The 24,247-nt window shown below is 54.4% G+C and overlaps 1 protein-coding gene across 1 annotated transcript in view; it reads right to left on the bottom strand.

Moving 5' to 3' along the window:
• vill (villin-like) overlaps positions 1 to 24,247 on the bottom strand; it is a 77,777-nt gene that overhangs the window by 2,968 nt on the left and 50,562 nt on the right. The window contains exons 15-17 of the mRNA XM_055928110.1: positions 2,646 to 2,834; positions 1,947 to 2,015; positions 427 to 774 (exon numbers count right to left, since the gene is read on the bottom strand). Coding sequence (XP_055784085.1) covers positions 427 to 774; positions 1,947 to 2,015; positions 2,646 to 2,834 — 606 coding nt within the window. The remainder of the gene's footprint in view (positions 1 to 426; positions 775 to 1,946; positions 2,016 to 2,645; positions 2,835 to 24,247) is intronic.

Genomic DNA, 24,247 nt, shown 5'->3' with positions numbered 1-24,247 from the left:
GCTGTCAGTTCACCACCATAAAACCAATCTAGGTTCCCCAGAAGTAAAAGTATTTCGAGAAAGTTTGTCATTACCTGTTTTACTTCTGGGGGAATTACATTAACAATTTTGATTACCTTTGTGCAAAAGTCTCCTCCCTCACAAATGGAAACTCTAGGCCAACCCCCCCTTTCCTCTAATTTCACCCATGTTTATCATGGACAAAAATAAAAAAAATGATATCCTGAATTTTAACGACATATCCAATTAATGACTATGTGTGCTGCGGAAACCATTTATAATCGGCATGCGGGCTTGAAAATCCCCAGTTCAAGAACCACCTTTTCCCAATCCTGATTTGTCCAAATAATAAACAACAAAAATAGGACCATTTAACCTGCTGTACAATACAGTCTCAGCAGTAGTATTTTATAATAGCATCATCACCTCTCTCCTATTAGGGTCCACTCCCTTTGGCAGCTCCGTGGGGCTCTTGTTGAGCAGCAGCGCAGGACCCAGGTACTCTCCAGTCCTGGGGGCTGGGGTGGTGGAGGGGCCCAGGTACTCTCCAGTCCTGGGGGCTGGGGTGGTGGAGGGGGCCAGGGTGATGGAGGGGCCCAGGGCGGGAGAGGACAGGGTGGGGGACAGGCAGTCCTGACCTCCAGGGGTGGCTGGGCTGGAAGGGCCACGGTGGAGCTTGTAGGATGGTGGAGAGCTGAACTGGGCTGGGCCTCCTGGAGCACTGTATCCACTCCCCCCAGCAGAACCCTTACTCAGCTCTGTGTTGTTCAGATTCTACATGTAACAAGAGGATGAGTGAGATTTAGATACTGACACCCCCTCTAACAGGTGAATGCTGGTATCCCCTCTAACAGGTGAAATCTGGTATCCCATCTAACAGGTGAAATCTGGTATCCCATCTAACAGGTGAACGCTGGTATCCCATCTAACAGGTGAAATTTGGTATCCCATCTAACAGGTGAACGCTGGTATCCCATCTAACAGGTGAACGCTGGTATCCCATCTAACAGGTGAAAGCTGATATCCCCTCTAACAGGTGAGCGCCAGTATCCCCTCTAACAGGTGAACGCTGATATCCCATCTAACAGGTGAAAGCTGATATCCCATCTAACAGGTGAACGCTGATATCCCCTCTAACAGGTGAAAGCTGGTATCCCATCTAACAGGTGAACGCTGATATCCCCTCTAACAGGTGAACGCTGGTATCCCATCTAACAGGTGAAAGCTGATATCCCCTCTAACAGGTGAAAGCTGGTATCCCCTCTAACAGGTGAACGCTGGTATCCCCTCTAACAGGTGAACGCTGATATCCCCTCTAACAGGTGAAAGCTGATATCCCATCTAACAGGTGAAAGCTGGTATCCCCTCTAACAGGTGAACGCTGGTATCCCCTCTAACAGGTGAACGCTGGTATCCCCTCTAACAGGTGAACGCTGGTATCCCCTCTAACAGGTGAACGCTGGTATCCCCTCTAACAAGTGAACGCTGGTATCCCCTCTAACAGGTGAACGCTGGTATCCCCTCTAACAGGTGAACGCTGGTATCCCATCTAACAGGTGAAAGCTGGTATCCCATCTAACAGGTGAACGCTGGTATCCCCTCTAACAGGTGAACGCTGGTATCCCCTCTAACAGGTGAAAGCTGGTATCCCATCTAACAGGTGAACGCTGGTATCCCCTCTAACAGGTGAAAGCTGGTATCCCATCTAACAGGTGAACGCTGGTATCCCCTCTAACAGGTGAAAGCTGGTATCCCCTCTAACAGGTGAAAGCTGATTGGAGGATTTAGAACATACGTAAATTAATGTTTCTCATGTTTCATGTTTGATGCATGCAAAGGCTTGTATTGGTTATATCATAATGACAATAAAAGGTGGATAATGGTTATTTTTGTTACTTGTTTGAGTTAGTAGCATTATTGCTAGAGTTTGTTAGTGAATCACTTACTACAGTAATCTGAGAGATAGATGCAACATCGCCCAGGTTTTGTTTCATTTCCTCATAGGAGGAGCCTCCCTGTTGAGAAAGATACACCAGTCTGTTAACACCAGTTTGGTAACAGATCACCGGTCTGGGATCTTCATGTTAAGAATCATAAATACATTTATTCAAACTCCACCTGACTGTAAGTACATGCGCAGAACACAGTAACAAACACAGACTCGAGTCCCCACCTCTTCCCTTAATAAATTCAAATCACTTTGCTGAAGTTATTCAATAAAACACATGGAGTAACATTTCCAGCATTGCATCCAGTTCTCCCTCTAGTGGTGATGGCTGGTATGGCATCCCAGCTATACTCATTGCAGCCAGTTTTCCCTCTAGTGGTGATGGCTGGTATGGCATCCCAGCTATACTCATTGCAGCCAGTTCTCCCTCTAGTGGTGATGGCTGGTATGGCATCCCAGCTATACTCATTGCAGCCAGTTCTCCCTCTAGTGGTGATGGCTGGTATGGCATCCCAGCTATACTCATTGCAGCCAGTTCTCCCTCTAGTGGTGATGGCTGGTATGGCATCCCAGCTATACTCATTGCATCCAGTTCTCCCTCTAGTGGTGATGGCTGGTATGGCATCCCAGCTATACTCATTGCAGCCAGTTTTCCCTCTAGTGGTGATGGCTGGTATGGCATCCCAGCTATACTCACGCTCCACTTGTGAGGGTCCCATGCGTTGAACCATCCGGTGAAGGTCAGTGGCTCGTAGCCCTGTTTGACGGAGATGATGGGTGTGTCAGGGTCCCGCCCCGCCGGGTGGGTCTTCAGGTACTCTAGAGCACTGTTACACGCTTCCTTGGTCTCATATTCGTTGGCAGACCTGCCAATCCACAGGAAGATCTGACGGGATTTGACAAATATGGAGTCAGGGTTATCCAGTGGTAATGATGATATGGTTCACCTGAACTGAACTGTGCTTTATGTAGAATTATGATCTACATGAGAACTACATGATACTTGCCTCATCTCTGTTTAAACATCAACTACTGGAATCATATGTTACCAGAGGAGTTGAATGAGCCCAGGGCCCAAGACCCTGGTAACTGTGGCAATGACCCCTCACCTCCTCTCAGGTAACTATAGTCACAGCCCCTGACCCCTCACCTCCTCCCAGGTAACTATAGTCATGGTCCCTGACCCCTCACCTCCTCCCAGGTAACTATAGTCATGGTCCCTGACCCCTCACCTCCTCCCAGGTAACTATAGTCATGGCCCCTGACCCCTCACCTCCTCCCAGGTAACTATAGTCATGATCCCTGACCCCTCACCTCCTCCCAGGTAACTATAGTCATGGTCCCTGACCCCTCAACTCCTCCCAGGTAACTATAGTCATGGTCCCTGACCCCTCAACTCCTCCCAGGTAACTATAGTCATGGTCCCTGACCCCTCACCTCCTCTCAGGTAACTATAGTCATGGTCCCTGACCCCTCAACTCCTCCCAGGTAACTATAGTCATGGTCCCTGACCCCTCACCTCCTCCCAGGTAACTATAGTCATGATCCCTGACCCCTCACCTCCTCCCAGGTAACTATAGTCATGGTCCCTGACCCCTCACCTCCTCCCAGGTAACTATAGTCATGGTCCCTGACCCCTCACCTCCTCCCAGGTAACTATAGTCATGATCCCTGACCCCTCACCTCCTCCCAGGTAACTATAGTCATGGTCCCTGACCCCTCACCTCCTCCCAGGTAACTATAGTCATGATCCCTGACCCCTCACCTCCTCCCAGGTAACTATAGTCACAGCCCCTGACCTCTCACCTCCTCCCAGGTAACTATAGTCATGGTCCCTGACCCCTCACCTCCTCTCAGGTAACTATAGTCATGGTCCCTGACCCCTCAACTCCTCCCAGGTAACTATAGTCATGGTCCCTGACCCCTCACCTCCTCCCAGGTAACTATAGTCATGATCCCTGACCCCTCACCTCCTCCCAGGTAACTATAGTCATGGTCCCTGACCCCTCACCTCCTCCCAGGTAACTATAGTCATGGTCCCTGACCCCTCACCTCCTCCCAGGTAACTATAGTCATGATCCCTGACCCCTCACCTCCTCCCAGGTAACTATAGTCATGGTCCCTGACCCCTCACCTCCTCCCAGGTAACTATAGTCATGATCCCTGACCCCTCACCTCCTCCCAGGTAACTATAGTCACAGCCCCTGACCTCTCACCTCCTCCCAGGTAACTATAGTCATGATCCCTGACCCCTCACCTCCTCCCAGGTAACTATAGTCACAGCCCCTGACCCCTCACCTCCTCCCAGGTAACTATAGTCATGATCCCTGACCCCTCACCTCCTCCCAGGTAACTATAGTCACAGCCCCTGACCCCTCACCTCCTCCCAGGTAACTATAGTCATGATCCCTGACCCCTCACCTCCTCCCAGGTAACTATAGTCATGGTCCCTGACCCCTCACCTCCTCCCAGGTAACTATAGTCATGGTCCCTGACCCCTCACCTCCTCCCAGGTAACTATAGTCATGGTCCCTGACCCCTCACTTCCTCCCAGGTAACTATAGTCATGGTCCCTGACCCCTCACCTCCTCCCAGGTAACTATAGTCATGGTCCCTGACCCCTCACCTCCTCCCAGGGAACTATAGTCATGGTCCCTGACCCCTCACTTCCTCCCAGGTAACTATAGTCATGGTCCCTGACCCCTCACCTCCTCCCAGGTAACTATAGTCATGGTCCCTGACCCCTCACCTCCTCCCAGGTAACTATAGTCATGGTCCCTGACCCCTCACCTCCTCTCAGGTAACTATAGTCATGGTCCCTGACCCCTCAACTCCTCCCAGGTAACTATAGTCATGGTCCCTGACCCCTCACCTCCTCCCAGGTAACTATAGTCATGATCCCTGACCCCTCACCTCCTCCCAGGTAACTATAGTCATGATCCCTGACCCCTCACCTCCTCCCAGGTAACTATAGTCATGGTCCCTGACCCCTCACCTCCTCCCAGGTAACTATAGTCATGATCCCTGACCCCTCACCCCCTCCCAGGTAACTATAGTCACAGCCCCTGACCCCTCACCTCCTCCCAGGTAACTATAGTCATGATCCCTGACCCCTCACCTCCTCCCAGGTAACTATAGTCACAGCCCCTGACCCCTCACCTCCTCCCAGGTAACTATAGTCATGATCCCTGACCCCTCACCTCCTCCCAGGTAACTATAGTCATGGTCCCTGACCCCTCACCTCCTCCCAGGTAACTATAGTCACAGCCCCTGACCCCTCACCTCCTCCCAGGTAACTATAGTCATGGTCCCTGACCCCTCACCTCCTCCCAGGTAACTATAGTCACGGCCCCTGACCCCTCACCTCCTCCCAGGTAACTATAGTCACGGCCCCTGACCCCTCACCTCCTCCCAGGTAACTATAGTCATGATCCCTGACCCCTCACCTCCTCCCAGGTAACTATAGTCATGATCCCTGACCCCTCACCTCCTCCCAGGTAACTATAGTCACAGCCCCTGACCCCTCGCCTCCTCCCAGGTAACTATAGTCCTGGCTCCTGACCCCTCACCTCCTCCCAGGTAACTATAGTCATGGCTCCTGACCCCTCAACTCCTCCCAGGTAACTATAGTCATGATCCCTGACCCCTCACCTCCTCCCAGGTAACTATAGTCATGGTCCCTGACCCCTCACCTCCTCCCAGGTAACTATAGTCATGATCCCTGACCCCTCACCTCCTCCCAGGTAACTATAGTCACAGCCCCTGACCCCTCACCTCCTCCCAGGTAACTATAGTCATGATCCCTGACCCCTCACCTCCTCCCAGGTAACTATAGTCACAGCCCCTGACCCCTCACCTCCTCCCAGGTAACTATAGTCATGGTCCCTGACCCCTCACCTCCTCCCAGGTAACTATAGTCATGATCCCTGACCCCTCACCTCCTCCCAGGTAACTATAGTCATGGCTCCTGACCCTTCACCTCCTCCCAGGTAACTATAGTCATGATCCCTGACCCCTCACCTCCTCCCAGGTAACTATATTCATGGCTCCTGACCACTCACCTCCTCCCAGGTAACTATAGTCATGGCTCCTGACCCCTCACCTCCTCCCAGGTAACTATAGTCATGGCTCCTGACCCCTCACCTCCTCCCAGGTAACTATAGTCATGATCCCTGACCCCTCACCTCCTCCCAGGTAACTATAGTCATGGTCCCTGACCCCTCACCTCCTCCCAGGTAACTATAGTCATGGCCCCTGACCCCTCACCTCCTCCCAGGTAACTATAGTCATGATCCCTGACCCCTCACCTCCTCCCAGGTAACTATAGTCACAGCCCCTGACCCCTCACCTCCTCCCAGGTAACTATAGTCATGGCTCCTGACCCCTCACCTCCTCCCAGGTAACTATAGTCATGATCCCTGACCCCTCACCTCCTCCCAGGTAACTATAGTCATGGTCCCTGACCCCTCACCTCCTCCCAGGTAACTATAGTCATGGTCCCTGACCCCTCACCTCCTCCCAGGTAACTATAGTCATGGTCCCTGACCCCTCAACTCCTCCCAGGTAACTATAGTCATGATCCCTGACCCCTCACCTCCTCCCAGGTAACTATAGTCATGGCTCCTGACCCCTCACCTCCTCCCAGGTAACTATAGTCATGGTCCCTGACCCCTCACCTCCTCCCAGGTAACTATAGTCATGGTCCCTGACCCCTCACCTCCTCCCAGGTAACTATAGTCATGGTCCCTGACCCCTCACTTCCTCCCAGGTAACTATAGTCATGGTCCCTGACCCCTCACCTCCTCCCAGGTAACTATAGTCATGGTCCCTGACCCCTCACCTCCTCCCAGGTAACTATAGTCACGGCCCCTGACCCCTCACCTCCTCCCAGGTAACTATAGTCACGGCCCCTGACCCCTCACCTCCTCCCAGGTAACTATAGTCATGATCCCTGACCCCTCACCTCCTCCCAGGTAACTATAGTCATGATCCCTGACCCCTCACCTCCTCCCAGGTAACTATAGTCACAGCCCCTGACCCCTCGCCTCCTCCCAGGTAACTATAGTCCTGGCTCCTGACCCCTCACCTCCTCCCAGGTAACTATAGTCATGGCTCCTGACCCCTCAACTCCTCCCAGGTAACTATAGTCATGATCCCTGACCCCTCACCTCCTCCCAGGTAACTATAGTCATGGTCCCTGACCCCTCACCTCCTCCCAGGTAACTATAGTCATGATCCCTGACCCCTCACCTCCTCCCAGGTAACTATAGTCACAGCCCCTGACCCCTCACCTCCTCCCAGGTAACTATAGTCATGATCCCTGACCCCTCACCTCCTCCCAGGTAACTATAGTCACAGCCCCTGACCCCTCACCTCCTCCCAGGTAACTATAGTCATGGTCCCTGACCCCTCACCTCCTCCCAGGTAACTATAGTCATGATCCCTGACCCCTCACCTCCTCCCAGGTAACTATAGTCATGGCTCCTGACCCTTCACCTCCTCCCAGGTAACTATAGTCATGATCCCTGACCCCTCACCTCCTCCCAGGTAACTATATTCATGGCTCCTGACCACTCACCTCCTCCCAGGTAACTATAGTCATGGCTCCTGACCCCTCACCTCCTCCCAGGTAACTATAGTCATGGCTCCTGACCCCTCACCTCCTCCCAGGTAACTATAGTCATGATCCCTGACCCCTCACCTCCTCCCAGGTAACTATAGTCATGGTCCCTGACCCCTCACCTCCTCCCAGGTAACTATAGTCATGGCCCCTGACCCCTCACCTCCTCCCAGGTAACTATAGTCATGATCCCTGACCCCTCACCTCCTCCCAGGTAACTATAGTCACAGCCCCTGACCCCTCACCTCCTCCCAGGTAACTATAGTCATGGCTCCTGACCCCTCACCTCCTCCCAGGTAACTATAGTCATGATCCCTGACCCCTCACCTCCTCCCAGGTAACTATAGTCATGGTCCCTGACCCCTCACCTCCTCCCAGGTAACTATAGTCATGGTCCCTGACCCCTCACCTCCTCCCAGGTAACTATAGTCATGGTCCCTGACCCCTCAACTCCTCCCAGGTAACTATAGTCATGATCCCTGACCCCTCACCTCCTCCCAGGTAACTATAGTCATGGCTCCTGACCCCTCACCTCCTCCCAGGTAACTATAGTCATGGTCCCTGACCCCTCACCTCCTCCCAGGTAACTATAGTCATGGTCCCTGACCCCTCACCTCCTCCCAGGTAACTATAGTCATGGTCCCTGACCCCTCACTTCCTCCCAGGTAACTATAGTCATGGTCCCTGACCCCTCACCTCCTCCCAGGTAACTATAGTCATGGTCCCTGACCCCTCACCTCCTCCCAGGGAACTATAGTCATGGTCCCTGACCCCTCACTACCTCCCAGGTAACTATAGTCATGGTCCCTGACCCCTCACCTCCTCCCAGGTAACTATAGTCATGGTCCCTGACCCCTCACCTCCTCCCAGGTAACTATAGTCATGGTCCCTGACCCCTCACCTCCTCTCAGGTAACTATAGTCATGGTCCCTTACCCCTCAACTCCTCCCAGGTAACTATAGTCATGGTCCCTGACCCCTCACCTCCTCCCAGGTAACTATAGTCATGATCCCTGACCCCTCACCTCCTCCCAGGTAACTATAGTCATGATCCCTGACCCCTCACCTCCTCCCAGGTAACTATAGTCATGGTCCCTGACCCCTCACCTCCTCCCAGGTAACTATAGTCATGATCCCTGACCCCTCACCCCCTCCCAGGTAACTATAGTCACAGCCCCTGACCCCTCACCTCCTCCCAGGTAACTATAGTCATGATCCCTGACCCCTCACCTCCTCCCAGGTAACTATAGTCACAGCCCCTGACCCCTCACCTCCTCCCAGGTAACTATAGTCATGATCCCTGACCCCTCACCTCCTCCCAGGTAACTATAGTCATGGTCCCTGACCCCTCACCTCCTCCCAGGTAACTATAGTCACAGCCCCTGACCCCTCACCTCCTCCCAGGTAACTATAGTCATGGCCCCTGACCCCTCACCTCCTCCCAGGTAACTATAGTCATGATCCCTGACCCCTCACCTCCTCCCAGGTAACTATAGTCACAGCCCCTGACCCCTCACCTCCTCCCAGGTAACTATAGTCATGGCTCCTGACCCCTCACCTCCTCCCAGGTAACTATAGTCATGATCCCTGACCCCTCACCTCCTCCCAGGTAACTATAGTCATGGTCCCTGACCCCTCACCTCCTCCCAGGTAACTATAGTCCTGGTCCCTGACCCCTCACCTCCTCCCAGGTAACTATAGTCATGGTCCCTGACCCCTCAACTCCTCCCAGGTAACTATAGTCATGATCCCTGACCCCTCACCTCCTCCCAGGTAACTATAGTCATGGCTCCTGACCCCTCACCTCCTCCCAGGTAACTATAGTCATGGTCCCTGACCCCTCACCTCCTCCCAGGTAACTATAGTCATGGTCCCTGACCCCTCACCTCCTCCCAGGTAACTATAGTCATGGTCCCTGACCCCTCACTTCCTCCCAGGTAACTATAGTCATGGTCCCTGACCCCTCACCTCCTCCCAGGTAACTATAGTCATGGTCCCTGACCCCTCACCTCCTCCCAGGGAACTATAGTCATGGTCCCTGACCCCTCACTACCTCCCAGGTAACTATAGTCATGGTCCCTGACCCCTCACCTCCTCCCAGGTAACTATAGTCATGGTCCCTGACCCCTCACCTCCTCCCAGGTAACTATAGTCATGGTCCCTGACCCCTCACCTCCTCTCAGGTAACTATAGTCATGGTCCCTGACCCCTCAACTCCTCCCAGGTAACTATAGTCATGGTCCCTGACCCCTCACCTCCTCCCAGGTAACTATAGTCATGATCCCTGACCCCTCACCTCCTCCCAGGTAACTATAGTCATGATCCCTGACCCCTCACCTCCTCCCAGGTAACTATAGTCATGGTCCCTGACCCCTCACCTCCTCCCAGGTAACTATAGTCATGATCCCTGACCCCTCACCCCCTCCCAGGTAACTATAGTCACAGCCCCTGACCCCTCACCTCCTCCCAGGTAACTATAGTCATGATCCCTGACCCCTCACCTCCTCCCAGGTAACTATAGTCACAGCCCCTGACCCCTCACCTCCTCCCAGGTAACTATAGTCATGATCCCTGACCCCTCACCTCCTCCCAGGTAACTATAGTCATGGTCCCTGACCCCTCACCTCCTCCCAGGTAACTATAGTCACAGCCCCTGACCCCTCACCTCCTCCCAGGTAACTATAGTCATGGTCCCTGACCCCTCACCTCCTCCCAGGTAACTATAGTCACGGCCCCTGACCCCTCACCTCCTCCCAGGTAACTATAGTCACGGCCCCTGACCCCTCACCTCCTCCCAGGTAACTATAGTCATGATCCCTGACCCCTCACCTCCTCCCAGGTAACTATAGTCATGATCCCTGACCCCTCACCTCCTCCCAGGTAACTATAGTCACAGCCCCTGACCCCTCACCTCCTCCCAGGTAACTATAGTCCTGGCTCCTGACCCCTCACCTCCTCCCAGGTAACTATAGTCATGGCTCCTGACCCCTCAACTCCTCCCAGGTAACTATAGTCATGATCCCTGACCCCTCACCTCCTCCCAGGTAACTATAGTCATGGTCCCTGACCCCTCACCTCCTCCCAGGTAACTATAGTCATGATCCCTGACCCCTCACCTCCTCCCAGGTAACTATAGTCACAGCCCCTGACCCCTCACCTCCTCCCAGGTAACTATAGTCATGGTCCCTGACCCCTCACCTCCTCCCAGGTAACTATAGTCATGATCCCTGACCCCTCACCTCCTCCCAGGTAACTATAGTCACAGCCCCTGACCCCTCACCTCCTCCCAGGTAACTATAGTCATGATCCCTGACCCCTCACCTCCTCCCAGGTAACTATAGTCACAGCCCCTGACCCCTCACCTCCTCCCAGGTAACTATAGTCATGATCCCTGACCCCTCACCTCCTCCCAGGTAACTATAGTCATGGCTCCTGACCCCTCACCTCCTCCCAGGTAACTATAGTCATGATCCCTGACCCCTCACCTCCTCCCAGGTAACTATATTCATGGCTCCTAACCCCTCACCTCCTCCCAGGTAACTATAGTCATGGCTCCTGACCCCTCACCTCCTCCCAGGTAACTATAGTCATGGCTCCTGACCCCTCACCTCCTCCCAGGTAACTATAGTCATGATCCCTGACCCCTCACCTCCTCCCAGGTAACTATAGTCATGGTCCCTGACCCCTCACCTCCTCCCAGGTAACTATAGTCATGGCCCCTGACCCCTCACCTCCTCCCAGGTAACTATAGTCATGATCCCTGACCCCTCACCTCCTCCCAGGTAACTATAGTCACAGCCCCTGACCCCTCACCTCCTCCCAGGTAACTATAGTCATGGTCCCTGACCCCTCACCTCCTCCCAGGTAACTATAGTCACGGCCCCTGACCCCTCACCTCCTCCCAGGTAACTATAGTCACGGCCCCTGACCCCTCACCTCCTCCCAGGTAACTATAGTCATGATCCCTGACCCCTCACCTCCTCCCAGGTAACTATAGTCATGATCCCTGACCCCTCACCTCCTCCCAGGTAACTATAGTCACAGCCCCTGACCCCTCACCTCCTCCCAGGTAACTATAGTCCTGGCTCCTGACCCCTCACCTCCTCCCAGGTAACTATAGTCATGGCTCCTGACCCCTCAACTCCTCCCAGGTAACTATAGTCATGATCCCTGACCCCTCACCTCCTCCCAGGTAACTATAGTCATGGTCCCTGACCCCTCACCTCCTCCCAGGTAACTATAGTCATGATCCCTGACCCCTCACCTCCTCCCAGGTAACTATAGTCACAGCCCCTGACCCCTCACCTCCTCCCAGGTAACTATAGTCATGGTCCCTGACCCCTCACCTCCTCCCAGGTAACTATAGTCATGATCCCTGACCCCTCACCTCCTCCCAGGTAACTATAGTCACAGCCCCTGACCCCTCACCTCCTCCCAGGTAACTATAGTCATGATCCCTGACCCCTCACCTCCTCCCAGGTAACTATAGTCACAGCCCCTGACCCCTCACCTCCTCCCAGGTAACTATAGTCATGATCCCTGACCCCTCACCTCCTCCCAGGTAACTATAGTCATGGCTCCTGACCCCTCACCTCCTCCCAGGTAACTATAGTCATGATCCCTGACCCCTCACCTCCTCCCAGGTAACTATATTCATGGCTCCTGACCCCTCACCTCCTCCCAGGTAACTATAGTCATGGCTCCTGACCCCTCACCTCCTCCCAGGTAACTATAGTCATGGCTCCTGACCCCTCACCTCCTCCCAGGTAACTATAGTCATGATCCCTGACCCCTCACCTCCTCCCAGGTAACTATAGTCATGGTCCCTGACCCCTCACCTCCTCCCAGGTAACTATAGTCATGGCCCCTGACCCCTCACCTCCTCCCAGGTAACTATAGTCATGATCCCTGACCCCTCACCTCCTCCCAGGTAACTATAGTCACAGCCCCTGACCCCTCACCTCCTCCCAGGTAACTATAGTCATGGCTCCTGACCCCTCACCTCCTCCCAGGTAACTATAGTCATGATCCCTGACCCCTCACCTCCTCCCAGGTAACTATAGTCATGGTCCCTGACCCCTCACCTCCTCCCAGGTAACTATAGTCATGGTCCCTGACCCCTCACCTCCTCCCAGGTAACTATAGTCATGGTCCCTGACCCCTCAACTCCTCCCAGGTAACTATAGTCATGATCCCTGACCCCTCACCTCCTCCCAGGTAACTATAGTCATGGCTCCTGACCCCTCACCTCCTCCCAGGTAACTATAGTCATGGTCCCTGACCCCTCACCTCCTCCCAGGTAACTATAGTCATGGCCCCTGACCCCTCACCTCCTCCCAGGTAACTATAGTCACAGTCCCTGACCCCTCACCTCCTCCCAGGTAACTATAGTCATGATCCCTGACCCCTCACCTCCTCCCAAGTAACTATAGTCATGATCTCTGACCCCTCACCTCCTCCCAGGTAAGTATAGTCACAGTCCCTGACCCCTCACCTCCTCCCAGGTAACTATAGTCATGATCCCTGACCCCTCACCTCCTCCCAGGTAACAATAGTCATGGTCCCTGACCCCTCACCTCCTCCCAGGTAACTATAGTCATGATCCCTGACCCCTCACCTCCTCCCAGGTAACTATAGTCATGATCCCTGACCCCTCACCTCCTCCCAGGTAACTATAGTCATGGTCCCTGACCCCTCACCTCCTCCCAGGTAACTATAGTCATGACCCCCGACCCCTCACCTCCTCCCAGGTAACTATAGTCACAGCCCCTGACCCCTCACCTCCTCCCAGGTAACTATAGTCATGATCCCTGACCCCTCACCTCCTCCCAGGTAACTATAGTCACAGCCCCTGACCCCTCACCTCCTCCCAGGTAACTATAGTCATGATCCCTGACCCCTCACCTCCTCCCAGGTAACTATAGTCATGATCCCTGACCCCTCACCTCCTCCCAGGTAACTATAGTCATGATCCCTGACCCCTCACCTCCTCCCAGGTAACTATAGTCATGGCCCCTGACCCCTCACCTCCTCCCAGGTAACTATAGTCATGATCCCTGACCCCTCACCTCCTCCCAGGTAACTATAGTCATGGCCCCTGACCCCTCACCTCCTCCCAGGTAACTATAGTCATGATCCCTGACCCTTCACCTCCTCCCAGGTAACTATAGTCATGGTCCCTGACCCCTCACCTCCTCCCAGGTAACTATAGTCATGATCCCTGACCCCTCACCTCCTCCCAGGTAACTATAGTCACAGTCCCTGACCCCTCACCTCCTCCCAGGTAACTATAGTCATGGTCCCTGACCCCTCACCTCCTCCCAGGTAACTATAGTCACAGTCCCTGACCCCTCACCTCCTCCCAGGTAACTATAGTCATGGTCCCTGACCCCTCACCTCCTCCCAGGTAACTATAGTCATGGCTCCTGACCCCTCACCTCCTCCCAGGTAACTATAGTCATGATCCCTGACCCCTCACCTCCTCCCAGGTAACTATAGTCATGGCTCCTGACCCCTCACCTCCTCCCAGGTAACTATAGTCATGGCTCCTGACCCCTCACCTCCTCCCAGGTAACTATAGTCATGGCTCCTGACCCCTCACCTCCTCCCAGGTAACTATAGTCATGATCCCTGACCCCTCACCTCCTCCCAGGTAACTATAGTCATGATCCCTGACCCCTCACCTCCTCCCAGGTAACTATAGTCATGGTCCCTGACCCCTCACCTCCTCCCAGGTAACTATAGTCATGACCCCCGACCCCTCACCTCCTCCCAGGTAACTATAGTCACAGCCCCTGACCCCTCACCTCCTCCCAGGTAACTATAGTCATGATCCCTGACCCCTCACCTCCTCCCAGGTAACTATAGTCACAGCCCCTGACCCCTCACCTCCTCCCAGGTAACTATAGTCATGATGCCTGACCCCTCACCTCCTCCCAGGTAACTATAGTCATGATCCCTGACCCCTCACCTCCTCCCAGGTAACTATAGTCATGATCCCTGACCCCTCACCTCCTCCCAGGTAACTATAGTCATGGCCCCTGACCCCTCACCTCCTCCCAGGTAACTATAGTCATGATCCCTGACCCCTCACCTCCTCCCAGGTAACTATAGTCATGGCCCCTGACCCCTCACCTCCTCCCAGGTAACTATAGTCATGATCCCTGACCCTTCACCTCCTCCCAGGTAACTATAGTCATGGTCCCTGACCCCTCACCTCCTCCCAGGTAACTATAGTCATGATCCCTGACCCCTCACCTCCTCCCAGGTAACTATAGTCACAGTCCCTGACCCCTCACCTCCTCCCAGGTAACTATAGTCATGGTCCCTGACCCCTCACCTCCTCCCAGGTAACTATAGTCACAGTCCCTGACCCCTCACCTCCTCCCAGGTAACTATAGTCATGGTCCCTGACCCCTCACCTCCTCCCAGGTAACTATAGTCATGGCTCCTGACCCCTCACCTCCTCCCAGGTAACTATAGTCATGATCCCTGACCCCTCACCTCCTCCCAGGTAACTATAGTCATGGCTCCTGACCCCTCACCTCCTCCCAGGTAACTATAGTCATGGCTCCTGACCCCTCACCTCCTCCCAGGTAACTATAGTCATGGCTCCTGACCCCTCACCTCCTCCCAGGTAACTATAGTCATGATCCCTGACCCCTCACCTCCTCCCAGGTAACTATAGTCACAGTCCCTGACCCCTCACCTCCTCCCAGGTAACTATAGTCATGGTCCCTGACCCCTCACCTCCTCCCAGGTAACTATAGTCATGGCTCCTGACCCCTCACCTCCTCCCAGGTAACTATAGTCATGATCCCTGACCCCTCACCTCCTCCCAGGTAACTATAGTCACAGTCCCTGACCCCTCACCTCCTCCCAGGTAACTATAGTCATGGTCCCTGACCCCTCACCTCCTCCCAGGTAACTATAGTCATGACCCCCGACCCCTCACCTCCTCCCAGGTAACTATAGTCACAGCCCCTGACCCCTCACCTCCTCCCAGGTAACTATAGTCATGATCCCTGACCCCTCGCCTCCTCCCAGGTAACTATAGTCACAGCCCCTGACCCCTCACCTCCTCCCAGGTAACTATAGTCATGATCCCTGACCCCTCACCTCCTCCCAGGTAACTATAGTCATGATCCCTGACCCCTCACCTCCTCCCAGGTAACTATAGTCATGATCCCTGACCCCTCACCTCCTCCCAGGTAACTATAGTCATGATCCCTGACCCCTCACCTCCTCTCAGGTAACTATAGTCATGATCCCTGACCCCTCACTTCCTCCCAGGTAACTATAGTCATGATCCCTGACCCCTCACCTCCTCCCAGGTAACTATAGTCATGGTCCCTGACCCCTCACCTCCTTGAAGGTAACTATAGTCATGGTCCCTGACCCCTCACCTCCTCCCAGGTAACTATAGTCATGATCCCTGACCCCTCACCTCCTCCCAGGTAACTATAGTCATGATCCGTGACCCCTCACCTCCTCCCAGGTAACTATAGTCATGATCCCTGACCCCTCACCTCCTCCCAGGTAACTATAGTCATGATCCCTGACCCCTCACCTCCTCCCAGGTAACTATAGTCATGGCTCCTGACCCCTCACCTCCTCCCAGGTAACTATAGTCATGGCTCCTGACCCCTCACCTCCTCCCAGGTAACTATAGTCATGGCTCCTGACCCCTCACCTCCTCCCAGGTAACTATAGTCATGATCCCTGACCCCTCACCTCCTCCCAGGTAACTATAGTCATGGTCCCTGACCCCTCACCTCCTCCCAGGTAACTATAGTCATGGCCCCTGACCCCTCACCTCCTCCCAGGTAACTATAGTCATGGTCCCTGACCCCTCAACTCCTCCCAGGTAACTATAGTCACAGCCCCTGACCCCTCACCTCCTCCCAGGTAACTATAGTCATGATCCCTGACCCCTCACCTCCTCCCAGGTAACTATAGTCATGGTCCCTGACCCGTCACCTCCTCCCAGGTAACTATAGGCATGGTCCCTGACCCCTCACCTCCTCCCAGGTAACTATAGTCATGGTCCCTGACCCCTCAACTCCTCCCAGGTAACTATAGTCATGATCCCTGACCCCTCACCTCCTCCCAGGTAACTATAGTCATGGCTCCTGACCCCTCACCTCCTCCCAGGTAACTATAGTCATGGTCCCTGACCCATCACCTCCTCCCAGGTAACTATAGTCATGGCTCCTGACCCCTCACCTCCTCCCAGGTAACTATAGTCATGATCCCTGACCCCTCACCTCCTCCCAGGTAACTATAGTCATGGTCCCTGACCCCTCACCTCCTCCCAGGTAACTATAGTCACGGCCCCTGACCCCTCACCTCCTCCCAGGTAACTATAGTCACAGCCCCTGACCCCTCACCTCCTCCCAGGTAACTATAGTCATGATCCCTGACCCATCACCTCCTCCCAGGTAACTATAGTCATGATCCCTGACCCCTCACCTCCTCCCAGGTAACTATAGTCATGGTCCCTGACCCTTCACCTCCTCCCAGGCAACTATAGTCATGGTCCCTGACCCCTCACATCCTCCCAGGTAACTATAGTCATGGTCCCTGACCCCTCAACTCCTCCCAGGTAACTATAGTCATGATCCCTGACCCCTCACCTCCTCCCAGATAACTATAGTCATGGCTCCTGACCCCTCACCTCCTCCCAGGTAACTATAGTCATGGTCCCTGACCCCTCACCTCCTCCCAGGTAACTATAGTCATGGCCCCTGAACCCTCACCTCCTCCCAGGTAACTATAGTCACAGTCCCTGACCCCTCACCTCCTCCCAGGTAACTATAGTCATGATCCCTGACCCCTCACCTCCTCCCATGTAACTATAGTCATGATCTCTGACCCCTCACCTCCTCCCAGGTAACTATAGTCACAGTCCCTGACCCCTCACCTCCTCCCAGGTAACTATAGTCATGATCCCTGAACCCTCACCTCCTCCCAGGTAACAATAGTCATGGTCCCTGACCCCTCACCTCCTCCCAGGTAACTATAGTCATGATCCCTGACCCCTCACCTCCTCCCAGGTAACTATAGTCATGATCCCTGACCCCTCACCTCCTCCCAGGTAACTATAGTCATGGTCCCTGACCCCTCACCTCCTCCCAGGTAACTATAGTCATGGTCCCTGACCCCTCACCTCCTCCCAGGTAACTATAGTCATGACCCCCGACCCCTCACCTCCTCCCAGGTAACTATAGTCACAGCCCCTGACCCCTCACCTCCTCCCAGGTAACTATAGTCATGATCCCTGACCCCTCACCTCCTCCCAGGTAACTATAGTCACAGCCCCTGACCCCTCACCTCCTCCCAGGTAACTATAGTCATGATCCCTGACCCCTCAACTCCTCCCAGGTAACTATAGTCATGATCCCTGACCCCTCACCTCCTCCCAGGTAACTATAGTCATGATCCCTGACCCCTCACCTCCTCCCAGGTAACTATAGTCATGGTCCCTGACCCCTCACCTCCTCCCAGGTAACTATAGTCATGGTCCCTGACCCCTCACCTCCTCCTAGGTAACTATAGTCATGGTCCCTGACCCCTCACCTCCTCCCAGGTAACTATAGTCACAGCCCCTGACCCCTCACCTCCTCCCAGGTAACTATAGTCATGATCCCTGACCCCTCACCTCCTCCCAGTTAACTATAGTCATGGTCCCTGACCCCTCACCTCCTCCCAGGTAACTATAGTCATGATCCCTGACCCCTCACCTCCTCTCAGGTAACTATAGTCATGATCCCTGACCCCTCACCTCCTCTCAGGTAACTATAGTCATGATCCCTGACCCCTCACCTCCTCCCAGGTAACTATAGTCATGATCCCTGACCCCTCACCTCCTCCCAGGTAACTATAGTCATGGTCCCTGACCCCTCACCTCCTCCCAGGTAACTATAGTCATGGTCCCTGACCCCTCACCTCCTCCCAGGTAACTATAGTCATGGCTCCTGACCCCTCACCTCCTCCCAGGTAACTATAGTCATGGTCCCTGACCCCTCACCTCCTCCCAGGTAACTATAGTCATGGCTCCTGACCCCTCACCTCCTCCCAGGTAACTATAGTCATGATCCCTGACCCCTCACCTCCTCCCAGGTAACTATAGTCATGGTCCCTGACCCCTCACCTCCTCCCAGGTAACTATAGTCATGGCCCCTGACCCCTCACCTCCTCCCAGGTAACTATAGTCATGATCTCTGACCCCTCACCTCCTCCCAGGTAACTATAGTCACAGTCCCTGACCCCTCACCTCCTCCCAGGTAACTATAGTCATGATCCCTGAACCCTCACCTCCTCCCAGGTAACAATAGTCATGGTCCCTGACCCCTCCCCTCCTCCCAGGTAACTATAGTCATGAACCCTGACCCCTCACCTCCTCCCAGGTAACTATAGTCATGATCCCTGACCCCTCACCTCCTCCCAGGTAACTATAGTCATGGTCCCTGACCCCTCACCTCCTCCCAGGTAACTATAGTCATGACCCCCGACCCCTCACCTCCTCCCAGGTAACTATAGTCACAGCCCCTGACCCCTCACCTCCTCCCAGGTAACTATAGTCATGATCCCTGACCCCTCACCTCCTCCCAGGTAACTATAGTCACAGCCCCTGACCCCTCACCTCCTCCCAGGTAACTATAGTCATGATCCCTGACCCCTCACCTCCTCCCAGGTAACTATAGTCATGATCCCTGACCCCTCACCTCCTCCCAGGTAACTATAGTCATGATCCCTGACCCCTCACCTCCTCCCAGGTAACTATAGTCATGGTCCCTGACCCCTCACCTACTCCCAGGTAACTATAGTCATGGTCCCTGACCCCTCACCTCCTCCCAGGTAACTATAGTCATGATCCCTGACCCCTCACCTCCTCCCAGGTAACTATAGTCATGATCCCTGACCCCTCACCTCCTCCCAGGTAACTATAGTCATGGTCCCTGACCCCTCACCTCCTCCCAGGTAACTATAGTCATGGTCCCTGACCCCTCACCTCCTCCCAGGTAACTATAGTCATGGCTCCTGACCCCTCACCTCCTCCCAGGTAACTATAGTCATGGTCCTTGACCCCTCACCTCCTCCCAGGTAACTATAGTCATGGCTCCTGACCCCTCACCTCCTCCCAGGTAACTATAGTCATGATCCCTGACCCCTCACCTCCTCCCAGGTAACTATAGTCATGGTCCCTAACCCCTCACCTCCTCCCAGGTAACTATAGTCATGGCCCCTGACCCCTCACCTCCTCCCAGGTAACTATAGTCATGGTCCCTGACCCCTCACCTCCTCCCAGGTAACTATAGTCACAGCCCCTGACCCCTCACCTCCTCCCAGGTAACTATAGTCATGATCCCTGACCCCTCACCTCCTCCCAGGTAACTATAGTCATGATCCCTGACCCCTCACCTCCTCCCATGTAACTATAGTCATGGTCCCTGACCCCTCACCTCCTCCCAGGTAACTATAGTCACAGCCCCTGACCCCTCACCTCCTCCCAGGTAACTATAGTCATGATCCCTGACCCCTCACCTCCTCCCAGGTAACTATAGTCATGGTCCTTGACCCCTCACCTCCTCCCAGGTAACTATAGTCATGGCTCCTGACCCCTCACCTCCTCCCAGGTAACTATAGTCATGATCCCTGACCCCTCACCTCCTCCCAGGTAACTATAGTCATGGTCCCTGACCCCTCACCTCCTCCCAGGTAACTATAGTCATGATCCCTGACCCCTCACCTCCTCCCAGGTAACTATAGTCATGGTCCCTGACCCTTCACCTCCTCGAAGGTAACTATAGTCATGGTCCCTGACCCCTCACCTCCTCCCAGGTAACTATAGTCATGATCCCTGACCCCTCACCTCCTCCCAGGTAACTATAGTCATGATCCGTGACCCCTCACCTCCTCCCAGGTAACTATAGTCATGATCCCTGACCCCTCACCTCCTCCCAGGTAACTATAGTCATGATCCCTGACCCCTCACCTCCTCCCAGGTAACTATAGTCATGATCCCTGACCCCTCACCTCCTCCCAGGTAACTATAGTCATGGTCCCTGACCCCTCACCTCCTCCCAGGTAACTATAGTCATGGTCCCTGACCCCTCACCTCCTCCCAGGTAACTATAGTCATGGTCCCTGACCCCTCACCTCCTCCCAGGTAACTATAGTCACAGCCCCTGACCCCTCACCTCCTCCCAGGTAACTATAGTCATGATCCCTGACCCCTCACCTCCTCCCAGTTAACTATAGTCATGATCCCTGACCCCTCACCTCCTCCCAGGTAACTATAGTCATGATCCCTGACCCCTCACCTCCTCTCAGGTAACTATAGTCATGATCCCTGACCCCTCACCTCCTCTCAGGTAACTATAGTCATGATCCCTGACCCCTCACCTCCTCCCAGGTAACTATAGTCATGATCCCTGACCCCTCACCTCCTCCCAGGTAACTATAGTCATGGTCCCTGACCCCTCACCTCCTCCCAGGTAACTATAGTCATGGTCCCTGACCCCTCACCTCCTCCCAGGTAACTATAGTCATGGCTCCTGACCCCTCACCTCCTCCCAGGTAACTATAGTCATGGTCCCTGACCCCTCACCTCCTCCCAGGTAACTATAGTCATGGCTCCTGACCCCTCACCTCCTCCCAGGTAACTATAGTCATGATCCCTGACCCCTCACCTCCTCCCAGGTAACTATAGTCATGGTCCCTGACCCCTCACCTCCTCCCAGGTAACTATAGTCATGGCCCCTGACCCCTCACCTCCTCCCAGGTAACTATAGTCATGGTCCCTGACCCCTCACCTCCTCCCAGGTAACTATAGTCACAGCCCCTGACCCCTCACCTCCTCCCAGGTAACTATAGTCATGATCCCTGACCCCTCACCTCCTCCCAGGTAACTATAGTCATGATCCCTGACCCCTCACCTCCTCCCATGTAACTATAGTCATGGTCCCTGACCCCTCACCTCCTCCCAGGCAACTATAGTCATGGTCCCTGACCCCTCACCTCCTCCCAGGTAACTATAGTCATGGTCCCTGACCCCTCAACTCCTCCCAGGTAACTATAGTCATGATCCCTGACCCCTCACCTCCTCCCAGGTAACTATAGTCATGGCTCCTGACCCCTCACCTCCTCCCAGGTAACTATAGTCATGGTCCCTGACCCCTCACCTCCTCCCAGGTAACTATAGTCATGGCTCCTGACCCCTCACCTCCTCCCAGGTAACTATAGTCACAGTCCCTGACCCCTCACCTCCTCCCAGGTAACTATAGTCATGATCCCTGACCCCTCACCTCCTCCCATGTAACTATAGTCATGATCTCTGACCCCTCACCTCCTCCCAGGTAACTATAGTCACAGTCCCTGACCCCTCACCTCCTCCCAGGTAACTATAGTCATGATCCCTGAACCCTCACCTCCTCCCAGGTAACAATAGTCATGGTCCCTGACCCCTCACCTCCTCCCAGGTAACTATAGTCATGATCCCTGACCCCTCACCTCCTCCCAGGTAACTATAGTCATGATCCCTGACCCCTCACCTCCTCCCAGGTAACTATAGTCATGGTCCCTGACCCCTCACCTCCTCCCAGGTAACTATAGTCATGACCCCCGACCCCTCACCTCCTCCCAGGTAACTATAGTCAAAGCCCCTGACCCCTCACCTCCTCCCAGGTAACTATAGTCATGATCCCTGACCCCTCACCTCCTCCCAGGTAACTATAGTCACAGCCCCTGACCCCTCACCTCCTCCCAGGTAACTATAGTCATGATCCCTGACCCCTCACCTCCTCCCAGGTAACTATAGTCATGGTCCCTGACCCCTCACCTCCTCCCAGGTAACTATAGTCATGATCCCTGACCCCTCACCTCCTCCCAGGTAACTATAGTCATGATCCCTGACCCCTCACCTCCTCTCAGGTAACTATAGTCATGATCCCTGACCCCTCACCTCCTCTCAGGTAACTATAGTCATGATCCCTGACCCCTCACCTCCTCCCAGGTAACTATAGTCATGATCCCTGACCCCTCACCTCCTCCCAGGTAACTATAGTCATGGTCCCCGACCCCTCACCTCCTCCCAGGTAACTATAGTCATGGTCCCTGACCCCTCACCTCCTCCCAGGTAACTATAGTCATGATCCCTGACCCCTCACCTCCTCCCAGGTAACTATAGTCATGATCCGTGACCCCTCACCTCCTCCCAGGTAACTATAGTCATGATCCCTGAACCCTCACCTCCTCCCAGGTAACTATAGTCATGATCCCTGACCCCTCACCTCCTCCCAGGTAACTATAGTCATGGCTCCTGACCCCTCACCTCCTCCCAGGTAACTATAGTCATGGCTCCTGACCCCTCACCTCCTCCCAGGTAACTATAGTCATGGCTCCTGACCCCTCACCTCCTCCCAGGTAACTATAGTCATGATCCCTGACCCCTCACCTCCTCCCAGGTAACTATAGTCATGGTCCCTGACCCCTCACCTCCTCCCAGGTAACTATAGTCATGGCCCCTGACCCCTCACCTCCTCCCAGGTAACTATAGTCATGGTCCCTGACCCCTCAACTCCTCCCAGGTAACTATAGTCACAGCCCCTGACCCCTCACCTCCTCCCAGGTAAATATAGTCATGATCCCTGACCCCTCACCTCCTCCCAGGTAACTATAGTCATGATCCCTGACCCCTCACCTCCTCCCAGGTAACTATAGTCATGATCCCTGACCCCTCACCTCCTCCCAGGTAACTATAGTCATGGTCCCTGACCCCTCACCTCCTCCCAGGTAACTATAGTCATGACCCCTGACCCCTCACCTCCTCCCAGGTAACTATAGTCATGGTCCCTGACCCCTCAACTCCTCCCAGGTAACTATAGTCATGATCCCTGACCCCTCACCTCCTCCCAGGTAACTATAGTCATGGTCCCTGACCCCTCACCTCCTCCCAGGTAACTATAGTCATGGTCCCTGACCCATCACCTCCTCCCAGGTAACTATAGTCATGGCTCCTGACCCCTCACCGCCTCCCAGGTAACTATAGTCATGATCCCTGACCCCTCACCTCCTCCCAGGTAACTATAGTCATGGTCCCTGACCCCTCACCTCCTCCCAGGTAACTATAGTCATGGCCCCTGACCCCTCACCTCCTCCCAGGTAACTATAGTCATGGTCCCTGACCCCTCACCTCCTCCCAGGTAACTATAGTCATGATCCCTGACCCCTCACCTCCTCCCAGGTAACTATAGTCATGGTCCCTGACCCCTCACCTCCTCCCAGGTAACTATAGTCATGACCCCTGACCCCTCACCTCCTCCCAGGTAACTATAGTCATGATCCCTGACCCCTCACCTCCTCCCAGGTAACTATAGTCATGGTCCCTGACCCCTCACCTCCTCCCAGGTAACTATAGTCATGGTCCCTGACCCCTCACCTCCTCCCAGGTAACTATAGTCATGATCCCTGACCCCTCACCTCCTCCCAGGTAACTATAGTCATGATCCCTGACCCCTCACCTCCTCCCAGGTAACTATAGTCATGGTCCCTGACCCCTCACCTCCTCCCTGTTAACTATAGTCATGACCCCCGACCCCTCACCTCCTCCCAGGTAAGTATAGTCACAGCCCCTGACCCCTCACCTCCTCCCAGGTAACTATAGTCATGATCCCTGAC

The sequence above is a fragment of the Salvelinus fontinalis genome, chromosome 7 (assembly GCF_029448725.1).
Source record: "Salvelinus fontinalis isolate EN_2023a chromosome 7, ASM2944872v1, whole genome shotgun sequence".
Classification (NCBI taxonomy): Eukaryota; Metazoa; Chordata; class Actinopteri; order Salmoniformes; family Salmonidae; genus Salvelinus; species Salvelinus fontinalis.
This window is presented reverse-complemented; position numbering and strand designations above follow the sequence as displayed.